Source organism: Cryptomeria japonica, chromosome 1 (genome assembly GCF_030272615.1).
Source record: "Cryptomeria japonica chromosome 1, Sugi_1.0, whole genome shotgun sequence".
NCBI lineage: Eukaryota > Viridiplantae > Streptophyta > Pinopsida > Cupressales > Cupressaceae > Cryptomeria > Cryptomeria japonica.
Genome location: NC_081405.1, coordinates 230146871 through 230160220, shown reverse-complemented (window position 1 = coordinate 230160220; position 13350 = coordinate 230146871). Strand labels below are relative to the sequence as shown.

Here is a 13350-nt window from a genome sequence, read left to right as displayed (position 1 = left end):
GAGGCTCCTCACACTCTGCACCGCCGAAAGGCAAGTCTCCACCTCAGCCTTCTCTGCTCAGGCCATCTCAAGCTGCGCCAACAACTGTGCCCTCTCTGCTGCCCATGAGGCCTGCTGACCGGCCACATCCCTCTCCAACTCGACTCGAGCAGCCTCGCGGACCTCAGACTCATGCTACGTACGCCTTAATGCATAGTAGGCGTTTCGGTAGTCCTGCTCAATCTCTAGGACGACTACCATCACCCGACTCTCCACAATGGGCTCACGCACAATCCAAGCCTGTAGCATCTCATCCGTCTGAGTAGTCGGCCATCCCGGAGACTCAAAGCATGCAGCAAAGGCTGTGGGGCAGCCCACCTGCATAAACTGTAGGACCAGTGATAACTTTAAGAACCCCCCCCTCAAAAAAATGTATAATATCTTGGCGAATATTTAATTTTTTCTAAAAATAATAATAATGTTTATTGGCGAATCTTTCCTTTTTATAAAAAAAATAAAAAAAATTATTGGCGAATTTGTTTATATCAATTTTTTTTGGTAGAAAATATTGGCGAAACTTGGAAAATAATCATTTTATGCATTAATTACTATTGCATTTCCTTTAATTTAAAATAAATCTTTTATAAAAAAGTAAAGGCATGAAGGTTGAAATCATTAATAAGTTTAAGGGTTAGACTATACTTTATTTGGTTTCTACCATTAACTTAAAATAATCTACTAGCCCTCTTTCTATTTTGTGAGGTAAAATTTACAAATAATTTGTAATACTCATGTGGCCAAAAATTGCTTTTAGACCATTGGTTTTCATTGAAGTCAACAATTCAAAAGCAATTTAAAACCCCACGAGCATTACAACTTGTAGGTACATTTTACCTCATGGAATATAATGAAGGTCATTAGATTATATTTTAAATCAATGGTGGAAACAAAAAGATTGTTGATATAACCTTGAAGTAACTAATAATTATGATATATTATTGGTAAATTAATTTGGATTTCTACAATAAATAATAAAATGTTGGCGAATCTGATCCAATCATGTATCAAATATTGTGGCGAATCTTTAAGTTAAAAAAATTAATAAAATAAATTATCTGGCGATTTAAATAACATTAAAGTAAAAATTTGTAAAAATGTGGCGATTTGAGTCACCTTAAAAGTTGAAATTATTAGCCAAAATTGATTCCCAAATTTCAAAAATAGCCAATTGGCGAATATTAGCCACTAAAGTTTTCACTGTGTAGGACCCTCTCTAACTCCACCACAACTTGCTGCAATGCTCGCGTCTGGGCCGTGGCCACCACTCGGCTACCCCTCGTCACCATGTCAACTAAATAGGCCTCAATGTCCTCCCCCTCCTGCTCCAAAGGCTGTGACCGTGATGGAAGTGGCATCTATGTAAGAGCGCCAAGGAGTAACTCAAAAGTCTCTGGCGGAACCGATACAACCTCATCCTGCTGGTATAAAGGTACCTCCTCTGCCACTAGAGGTGTAACATGTAATGCCCCGCCAGGAAACCCCGAAGGGATTAAGCTAAAACACAAGAATAGAGTGCAATATTTTTTTTGTAAAGTTAAACACAACACAATGATATAACGAGATATCAAAGTTCAGATTACACAACGGAAGACAACAACTAACACTTAAAGGGTTTCCCAACGTGATTACTTAATTCCACATTTCAATTAACTCACACTAATTAATCCAATAAGTTGATTATCTTAATGACAAGATAATACTTTAAACAAGGATAATTTCTTTCAGTAAGAAAAAATATAGATCACAAGATAAGGTTCATCCATTAAGATTTATTCATACCTTTCGTTCATACTTTTCATTAAAAATTAAGTCATGCATCTAATTTAATAACACACTTGAATTTCATCATATACTAATGAGATCTTTCCATGCATACTTAATTTCCTTAACCATAATTGAATATATTCCATTATTCTAATCTACATTCTTTCACGATCCAATTTACTGTATTTTAAAGACGATTGCATATATGCATGTACGATTAATTTCATCTTTTCCACTTTATACATCCTAACATAATGTCATCCATACATGCTAAAACTAGAAAGGAACATAAAGACATAAGCATCACATAACACCAAATTGATCTCGAAGTTCACCCCTAGAGGGCTACATCTCCGGGTTTGCTCAACTACACGACCCCTCTGATAATTAAATAAGTTAAGAATACATAAGGTTCACATCATTTACAATCCTGCCATCAAGGCGAACATAACCAATATACAAACGACCACATCGGTCAATAAATACATAAATGATCCTTGAATAGGAAATGATCCATCTGAACATAATCGAATCAAATACAAAGGTCCACTGGAGCATCCACAAAACTAAGTCATCGCAACCCAAGGTATAGCATGAAATCAAGTACTCACAAGGGCATAAGCAACAAGACGACTCCACAAAAGTGCTCCTATCAAGACAACACGACAACACACTAGCGAACATAGGGACAAGTGTCATCACACAACCTGGTATGGTTACCATGGCAGGTCTTCATAGGTTCCGGCCCAATACACTGGGTTACCTTGGCAACCTAATCCGAACCTCCGGCCCATCCAAGTCTCATGTGGACCCACACATCCTTTCGTGAAGACAAGGATGATGCTTTGCCATTTCAGGCCTTCTCACTGCATGCCGAGTCTATACTAGCACTCATCCCATGTGTGAGGCACAATTATCTTACTTAGTGATTCATTAACTAACACTCTAATATGCTATTAGGTTATCACTTATTAGACACACTTCCAATGGGTTACCCAGCAGCCACTTTGGGCATGACCCCCAATCGAAAGCCACTTTCCATACGACACTAGACTATACTCAAACGAACTCAAAAACCAAGGAATACACATGGTCAAACCAACAGAGTTCAAAATGGAGGAAACAACCATCTGGCCAAACACGACTTATATGAGGTGCACTGACAGACGGTACTCTAACTAGAGACCTGACCAACTATGGTCAACCACAAATCATCATTCGACACCCGCATAAAGGATATGACCAAATACAACATCACCACAAATCAACAGTCAAACTCGAGACCGAGGACAGAAACAGGTACCCCAAATCAATCCATATGACATGGTCCAATCAAACAAAGCAAGGCTTGCCACTACTCAAGCAAAAGCGAAAACAGAAATTAAAACTTGCAAAGGCAATAATCGGTAAATACAATCCTTTTCCAAATTGATTTAAACATTAAATGTCGATCAAGTTTTCTAAATGATCTAAGCTAGATTGCAGTTATCTACCTCATCTAGGTACATGTCGTTCTTGGTATTCTAACTCTTTAAATTTCATTTGCGTCGAACATACATAAATGCGTGTTTATGAGTTTTAAACCAAGTTTACATGAATATATTTAAATTAACTTTAACCGAATAAATATGCTATTTAATCTTCAATTAAAACATCACTGACATAATGGTTCGGAAACAAACCCTCCAAATTCGTCTTTTCCAGAACCAAGTTACACTATACAGATCAAGGAAATATATATTTAAAGAAACCAATTATAGATAATCCATTCCCAAATTAACAAATTATTTCCTTACGCATATATAAAAATACCAAAATTAAATATTAATTAATATATATATTTATTAATCCGCGATTAATAAAATATAAACAATTAATAATTAATAATAGAACTAAAAAAAAATTAAGTATTAATTAATATATATATGTATATATATATTAATATATAAATTATCACCAGTAACATATATCTAAAATATACATTAATTAATAATTAATAATTAATATATAATAATAAAATATATTAATTTAAAACTTAATAAAAATCATACATTTTAAAACCACAAATTTCATTTAACATATTATATATTTTTTTTATATATAAAAAAAATTTAAAAAAAAACATTTTAACAAAATGGAAAAAGGTGGGGGGGGGGTTCCACATGGGCCCCATGGTAGCTCACGCTACCATTGGTAGCGCTGCTACCAAATGGTAGCAGACCGCTATCTTTGGTAGCGCTGCTACCAATTGGTAGCGCTGCTACCAATTGGTAGCAGCCGCTACCCTTGGTAGCGTGCTACCTCCCCACGTGGTGGGGGCTTTCCCTGCCACGTGAGTTTGCTGGTTTTTTTTTGTTTTCTTTTTTTAAATATTTACTGTCAAAAACATACAGTAAAAAAAAAGTCTCCTAGAGACTTTAAATTTTAATTTTATTTTCAAAAAGCATGGGTTTCTAACATTTCCAAATACCCAGATTTAGGAAGGTTAATCTCTCCAAAACAATACCATACTGGCATAATGATAAGGATTAACATCCATTATCCAAACCCAGGCAGATTTCTCTGATTGAAGCTTGAATAAGAAAGCATTAATTTGGAATTTAAACAAACTTTTATTGTAAATAGGCAACTCAAGTTTATTTTTGATTCTAAAACAACTAGAGCAACCATAATCTAAACTTAGAATGGAAGCAGAACAAGAGGAGATCGGATTGGAATTAAAATTACAACTGTTTCATTTCCCACAAATAGATGAGATTTTTAATTTTCACAAACAAAGTTCTTCAAAATCTAAAACAAATTCTTTAAAACAAGAAGCCAATGAAATAAACTAGAGGCCTACCTGGCTCAGCAATCCTGGCAAGATTGAAGAAGAGCCCAATTCTCCAACTCAAGAAATTCCTTCTCCCAAAACCCCCAAATTTTTCCATCCAAAAATATTTTCTAAAAAAAACAATCTCCCATATTTTTCCAAAAACCTAGGTTAAATGGGAGAAGTTTGACCAAATTTTTTATTTTGGATTAAAATTTTTTATTTAAAATAAATCACAAAAAACATTCTTTTAAACTATATCAATAAATTAAACTTGCCTTTCAATTTAAAATTGATTTCCTCAATCAACTAAAATTAACCTTTCTATTTCCAAAATGCCAACAAGATTAATAAATTAATTCTATTGCAATTAAATTTAAATCTTTCTTTTCCAACCGCATAAACAGAATAAATTTAACATTACAATTAACCATTTAATTGAACTTGCTACCAACCTGAATTGAACAATTCAATTAACGATTAATCACATAAAAATGGAGCCTATTTAATTTAGTCCCCCAAAATACTAATGCGTAAACACACATTAAATCCAACTAGATAATAAGGATTAATTACTCGATTTAACCACACACAAAACACGCAACCCAAGAAAGCCAAATAGACAAACGACCCGCATACCCAACCAAAGGGAATACCGACAATGACTGACGACGCTCACTTGAGAACGACTATGGTCAAACGAGGGTCTTATGACTACCTAATCCAAACTCTAAGGATCAAAGAGGTACACTCAAACCTGCAAATTCAGGAAGAGACGAACCTCACACCCATGCGGTACTATACCTGAAATCTCCTGCAACCAAGAGTCATACGTGCATACATATATAAACTTAATGAAAGCGTTAGCCCGAGATAATAACACGAAATAGGAGAATTAATAACTTGCATACAAATTGGTGTGAAAATCACATTAAGAGGTATGCACTAAAATCAAAACATCCGACTATAATCATTATATTATGATAAACTAACCAAGGTCAAATCGAGATTAGAAATTGATTAGGGCAGGGGTACTACACATCCCCCTGCTCCTGGATGGCAGAGACGACCTCTCCTGCCTCGTTCCCAACTGCTGGTACATGTTTCTCGCCAGAGGAATTGTCCAAGTCTACTACCTCAGCTCGAGTCTCTTGACAAGGTGAGAATACAGCAGCTCCCACAGGTGGTACCACTGTCATCTGAAATCACTGAGTCAGCCAGCTCTCCATAGCCACTACCGACGGGTCTGTACTGGGGATCCTCGGGACTCTCTGCATCTCTACGACTGGAGTGTGTGTCGCCATAGCCATGGGCTCCTCCAACAAGGCAGAAACGATCACCATTGCCTCAAGTCCAACAACATCCAACTGCACTTGAGGCTCCGTATCAACCACCTTCCTCAGTCCCTGCTCCTCATCTACCACTACTCGATCGGCGACTCCTCCCCACGCGACTCTGCCATGTCTTCGGTAAGTGCCTCCGTGGCTGGGACCGGTCTCGAAGGTGGTGCTCGATCCTGCGGAGGTGATGCTACCTGCTGTTGGATGGGGCCAAGTGCAACTGGCGTGCGGCTTTGCCCAAATGCCGGAATAAAGGTACCTCCCACTCCAGATGACATCACAGGTGTGCCCATCGGTAGCAAGGGTGGGGCAAAAAGGATCCTCTCCTTCGTCGTCCTGCTGCTATCATCCTCCTCATCCTCCGCTTCTGAATCCTCTGTACTATTGGAAGTCTCCCTCCCACTATCAGGTTCCCCTGAGGCCGTATCTACCATCCGTTTCCGCTTCGCAGAAGAGTGCCCAATGTCAAGGTGTCTCCAATACATGATAGGAGGCTCACCTGTTGCCAACGGTCCTTGCAGCCGTACCTCCAACTCTGCCTTCGGCACTGCTTCCCGCGTGGCCTCCAAGAATAGTCCTATGGCATAGTGGGGCATATAGAACGTGCGATGCTGCATCGTCAAGAACTCATACATTCGCTCTGCTAGCAACACAGCCCAATCGTACACAATGCCGTTCATAAGGTCGTTCATGAGCATAATCTGAGGGAGGGCGATGTCTGACGCCCTACCAGATCTCGTCAACCTACTCTTAATGACATCCATTATGCACTGCCAGTGGCCCTCTGCAACAAAGGTCTTACGGATTCCTCGTCCCTTCGTGGCATCAGCCACGCTGTCCAGCTCTACTGTTGTCAAGTTTCTGGATACTAATTTAATCCAATATTCTTTCTCCTCATGCTTCATCTTCTTAGCCTTCAACTCGATTTTCCTGCCCTGTCTGCCTGGAATGCCGAATACTCTGGTATAGTCCATCGCTTTGAAGGATATGGTGACATCCCTTTTGAGATACTCAAAAGTACTCGTCCGTGTGTGTCTGTCAAAGGTGTCCACCATGAACCGTAGGGCACCCTCATACTCACGGATAGGAAACACGGGCATTCGAATAGCCCACTCCACTTCTGCCTTACGAAGGTTCTGCTTCACCAAATCATCGTCGGGAGTGTCTTGCCACCATTTCCGGCATTCTAACCCATTCAGGCCCTCGAAGGTGATATTCTGAGGTGTCAATGTATTTTTTCCACTTGTCGCAGGTTGTGGTGCTTTTTGCTTTTTCTTCTGACTTGCCCTGGCATCCATTGTGCTGCTTGCAACACGCACGCCTGACAACAGGACCTTGGTATTTCTATCCATCTGGCTGCTACTGGAGGACGCCTGCAATTGCTTCTTCCAACTCCGTTTCCCAGCCAACTCCATTTAATTTCTCTTGCTGGTTATAGCCGTACAGTTGCGTAACCACCTTAACTACCTCCTGGATGGCTGTGTATGGCTACGTATGCCTTCCCTGTGCTTGCGCGCTGCATTGTTGGGCGGAGTGTGTGTGTGGTGGGCTGGGCTGGGTTACGTTTTTATGTCTTGCGGCTGTGCTGTAGCGTGGGCTGCGTTTATGACTTGTGGTTGCGCTTTTATGCCTTGCGGCGGCGGTGGTATGCATGGTGGTTCCATCGTCGGTGTTGCCACCGCCGGTGGTCCCACCGCACGGTGGGATGGTCCCACCGTCGGTGTTGCTACCGTGTTTTTATTTTTTATTTATTTATTTATTTTATTTTTATTTTATTTTTTTAATAATACTGTCAAACACCCTGATTGGAGGGTCTAGGTTCCCTCCGTTCGTGGTAAACCTTCAATTTGGACCCGTTCACGGCTTCGGTCACTTCGCGGTCGTCCAATGTCCACAGCCGAACTGATCCATTTGCTGCGACTTCGTGAACTTTGTAAGGTCCTAGCCACCTCACTTTAAATTTTCCAAGTTTAATTTCGTTTCGCCCATTATATTTCAACACGAGTTGTCCTGGGGTGAACTTCATTCTCTTAAGGTGCTTATCGTGCCACAACTTCCTCCTCTGCTGCTTTGTCTCGGTTGCCCAATGAGCCATCATCTGCTTCTCATCAAGTTTATTCAGAGCATAAAGTCGCTCCCTCAAGCTCTCCATATCGTCGAGTCTATTTTCTATGGCAATACGAAGACTTGGTACCATGAATTCGGTGTGCACCACTGCTTCCTGCCCATGCATAAGTTGGAAGGGCGTTTGTCCCGTAGTCACTTTGTACGTCGTGCAGTAAGCCCACAACACGGAGGGTAACTTCTCTTCCCAATCTTCCCCTTCAACCCCGCACGACTTATAAATGACTCCTACAAGGATCTTGTTCGTGGCCTCCGCTTGCTCGTTGGCTCGAGGGTAGTAAGGGCTCGACAGAGAATGGAAGATCTTAAATTCTGTCATGAGCAACTTAATAACATGGTTGACAAAATGGCCCCCTCGGTCACTCGTTAGTTGCATGGGGATACCATAACGAGTAATGATTTACTCATAAATAAATTTGGCTGTACTCACCGCCGAGTTATCGGGTAGGGCCCGTGCTTCCACCCACTTAGTCAAATATTCTGTGGCTACCACGATGTATCTGCACCACCTAGCACGACTGACTTTGAGTGGTCCGACAAAGTCCAACCCCCATCGTTCAAATAATTCCTGTGCGTGCGAGGGGTTGAGCGGCATAAAGTCTCGCTTCAATGGTTTCCCAGCCCTTTGGCACGTGTCGCAACCAACAACCCATTCTCGGGTATCATTATATAGCGTGGGCCACCACAAGCCCGCGAGTAGCACCTTCCGTGCAGTAGTGTCCGGTTCCATGTGTCCCCCCGCCGGCCCTTCGTGCGCCTCTCGGAGAACTCCTGGCACCTCCTCCTCCATGACACATCTTCTGAGTATTTGATCCGGTCCCATCTTATATAACAACCCATTGATCAGTTGGAATGTTCGACTTCGTAAAACCAGTTTCCTTCGTTCTCCTGGTAGCAATGCCTGGTGGAAAGATTGAAGTAGAAAGATACTCCCCGATGGCCGTGTACCATGGTGGCAATGCAACAATTTGGAATAAGTGGGCATCTGGAAAATCATCGTCCACCCCTTCCGCTGGTTCTCCTGACTTTATGCGTGATAATTGGTCCGCTATCACATTGCTTTTCCTAGGCCGCACGATAATGGTGAATGTAAACTCTTGCAGCAAGAGTAGCCATCGACTAATCCTTCCCTGAATTATCGGCTTGTTGACCAAGTACACGAGGGCTTGATGGTCTACGTAGAATGTGAACGGTGTCGCCAACAGATAGTGTTTGAATTTTTGTACCGCATAGATCATCCCCAATGCCTCCCGTTCTATTGTGCTGTAATTTTTCTTCCGCTTTGGATAACAGTCTACTAGCAAAATAGACGGGATGATCCAACCCGTGATCTCCCACTTGGGCCAGTGTGGCATCGATCGCAAAGTTTGAAGCGTCCACATGGACATGGAACTCCCTGTCCCAGTTGGGGTACGCGAGGATGGGGGCAGCTACTAGCCTCGTCTTCAATCCCTCAAATGATTCACTCTCTGGGGTCCCCCAGGTGTACGACTCACCCTTTTGAGTAAGCTTGTCCAAGGGCTGGGATATTTGTGCAAAGTTTTTTATGAATCTCCTATAGTAGCCGATATGGCTCAGGAAGGACTTTACCCCGGTGACATCCGTAGGAGGCTCCATCTCTATGATCACCCGTATTTTGTCTGGGTCCATCTTCAGACCTGCTTTGCATACAATGTGCCCAAGCAATTTGCCTTGTGGCACCATAAATCGACATTTTTTTGGATTAAGGGCCAGGCTTGCCCTTCAGCATCTCTCTAGGTACTCCGTGAGGGCTACCAAATGTGTATCTTGGCCGCTATAGATGGACCAGTCGTCGAGGAAGGCTTTAAAATTCCCTACCGACATCTTGTCAAATATGTGTAGTATAATTCGCTGGAATGTTGCAGGTGCATTGTATAGGCCGAATGGCATCCGGTTGTATGCATAGACACCATCTTCGACCACGAAGGTGGTCTTTAGTTTATCTTCCTCTGCGATTGAGATCTGGTTATATCCAAAGAATCCATCCATAAACGAGTACATCTCATGGCCGGCCACCTCCTCCAGTATGCTGTCCGTAAACGAGATTGGGAAGGGGTCTTTAATCGTAACTGCATTGAGACACCGGAAGTCCACACAAATCCTTATTTGGTTAGCCTCCTTCTTTAATGAAATGACTATGGGCGACACCCATTCACTTGTCTGTACTTTGAAGATGATGCTGGCCTCCAGCATTTTTTCTATCTATTCGTTCACTCGCGCTGCATAGTTGCGGTTCATCCGGTACGGTCTCTTTCGTACAGGCCGGGCTCCGGGTACCAACTAGATGCGGTGCACGCACAGTTTGGGAGGTACCCCCTTCAGGTCTTTATACGTCCATGTGAAGACGTCTTTAAACTCCAGAAATATTTTGAAGGCCGCTGCCTTCAGCACGGGATCTCAGTCATTCCCGACTAATATATTCCGTGGATCCTCCTCCTTTCCCAGGTTTGTTGCCTTCAGCTTGGACTCTTCAAATTGAATTGGCTTGTCCTTCTCGAACTGATGTGCGGGTGCCTTGTCCACTTGGGCTTCCCCCTTCTTATATTCTCTGTATTCCGGAGGGAAGACCTTCGGATCGACGGGCTCCTCTATCTGCAACATGTTGCAATTAAAAAGTTCGTTGTCCTCCATTTGCCAATGGAAGAGCCCGTTGAGTGAGCACACCTCATCTTCAGAACATCCCTCCAATTCGAGTACCCCTTCACTGTTCGGGTCCATTGCGTTCTTGCCTTTGCTTTCGTCGGAACCCCCTTCCCATTTATTAGAGTCCTCTGAGTCCGAGTCGGAAGAGGCGAGCTCTTCGCCAACATCTTGGGTCCGTAGGTCAATGATATATTTCCGCCCTCCCTTCTCCATGGAGAGTGTATGTTTTTTTCCAGTTATGGTTCACCCTCGCGGTGAGCAACCACACTCTCCCCAGGATGGCGTCATAGCCTTTTTTCTTCAAGGGAATAACTACAAAATCTAACAGGAAGGGCTGCGTACCAATTGTCACTTGCTGGGCCATCAATATGCCGAGTGGCTTGATGCCGTGTTGGTCGGCTCCCACCAGATTAAATGTGGATGGCCACAGGGTGGGTTTCCCCAGCCTCTTCCATGTCTCTTCTGGTAGTCCATTCACCCCAGCACCTCCGCCCATTTGAACGTTATGTTTTGTAAATTTTATAATCATCCTGTAGCTAAGGAATATTGTGTTTTGTTTTGTTTGTTTAGGATTAGAGTATTAAGAAACTAAGACTTGTTTTGAATTTTCTTAATTGGAGAACATTTGCGTTCTGTCAAAATTGTTCGATATGATGATAACTAAACTATATAATTTTGAATCCAATATGGTTGTTTATTTCTTCAAGGGATCTTCACAAGTATGTTTCTTAATATGTCTAAATGGTATATTTCTAAATTCAACAGGACATACGGAGCATAGCAGAAGAGGTTGTACCAAGCACAGCAGAAAACTTGGCACTTGCCATTGGTGCATTGTGCATGGTAATTGACTTTTCCGTTTATATAAAAGTATAATACAAATTTAAGGTATTTGGTAAAATATGCACACAAAATCATTTTATTGAGCTTCAATATTCATAACTTTGCTGGAAAATGTTACATATATTTCTTCTCTCTAACATGCATTTGCAAATTATATTTGTATATTCAAGATTTATGTTCAGTGCAGTCTATTGTGTATTTGACCAGTATTTGCCTTCGGTGTTAATCTATTTAGTGAATGGCATTGCTGATGGAACTTCCACCTCATTTCCTATAAGAAAATGGGCAAACAATGTCTTATTTAATGCGTTATGATTTCTTCTTTATTTCCTATGAAAGTCATATACAGAAACATGTTTAATGTTTTCAGACTCCTTTCAAAAATCTAAGTAAAGTGCATTTCTTTTTCTCATAGGAAGATCAAGTTATTTTTGTAACTCAATCTGTCATTATTTTGGTTATTTGTTGCACACACTGCCATTGCATTAAAGTTATCTTGTCTTCTATTGGTGTTTATGTTTCAATGTTTGCACATTAAGAAACAGCTCCAGTAGCCTATACCCACTTGCGTGATTTTGTAGTAAAAATGTTGGCTCCATGTGTGACTTGTCTTTCAAAAATCATCCTGAAACATCTATTGTTTTGTAACTATTGCTTAATTTGAATTTGAAATATGTCCTTACAGTTTATATGATACTTGTTTTTAGTTTTATTATTTTTAGATAGAAGAGTTGTGTAGCTATAAGTTGTCAGCTAGCGTCCATCACTTCACAACAACTAGTAGACATATTGCAATGCCCAATTGTTATTCTATATGAAGAAAGTGAGTAGTAATAGTTCTTATTAAAATTGTTAATCTGTACATAGTATTCCCCATGAAGAATACAGTGTAATTCGAATATTAGTTTTAGTTTCTTTCATACATGTACGCCAATAGCTAGGTAGCTAGATGTTCATATGTCTATTCTTATGTTCTTTCTCTTTTCTCTATCCCCTTAATGCTATGTAGCTAGGTACTGCCTTAGAGGTGCTATTCTAGGATGATTTAGGTGTTGGTACCCCTGAGGTTTATCTTGTCTTTGAACTTGGGATTTCTGTTTAATCCATGACAAACCTGGGTAGAATCTGAGATGAACATGATCACAAAATCACTATGAAAGATAATGTTTGTTTTTGTTTTTTTTGTTGAAGCAGTATAAGAAATTTCAAATTATAATGTAAGAAAAATATTGAACTACACCCACATAAACTACTATCTATCTCATTTGTAATCACATGTGTTCCATGCTGCATTGGTCCACACAAACAAACTTATCCTACTAAAAACCCAAAAAGACACAGAAATCAGTATTAGCAAACCCTTATTGCATGCTGGGTATAATGTTCCCATTTTTATGCCTTATTAGTCCGTGAGCTTTTGACCATTTTGAGTTTTCCCATAAGCCTATTGATGTGCTGCAGCTATTTGACATTGCCCCAATGTGCATGAGGCCTTTCAATTTTTTCTTCTCACAAGTGGAAACAATCATTGCAGTTGGAAACCTTCACAAAACTTGGATTATGCTCACACCAAGAAGAGGGCCAAAGCAGTGCACCCGAATATGAGGGATAATGGAAGAAAAAATAGGACAAAATGAAGAAGATGAATATTGTTGTCATCTTTTAAGGATATTTGACAAGATCCACAATTACTTGTATTTTGCATTAATCAACTGAACAAAAGTGACACTGCATATTATTAGTTTACAGATGGTTTGCACATTC

The 13350-nt window shown here is 40.8% G+C and overlaps 1 protein-coding gene across 2 annotated transcripts in view; it reads left to right on the top strand.

The window, feature by feature from the left end:
• The window catches only part of LOC131035366 (protein RST1), a 198453-nt gene that overhangs the window by 154112 nt on the left and 30991 nt on the right, over positions 1 to 13350 (top strand). For both annotated transcript variants that reach the window (XM_057967040.2, XM_057967039.2), the window contains exon 18: positions 11509 to 11586. In XM_057967040.2, the coding sequence (XP_057823023.2) occupies positions 11509 to 11586 (78 nt within the window). The remainder of the gene's footprint in view (positions 1 to 11508; positions 11587 to 13350) is intronic.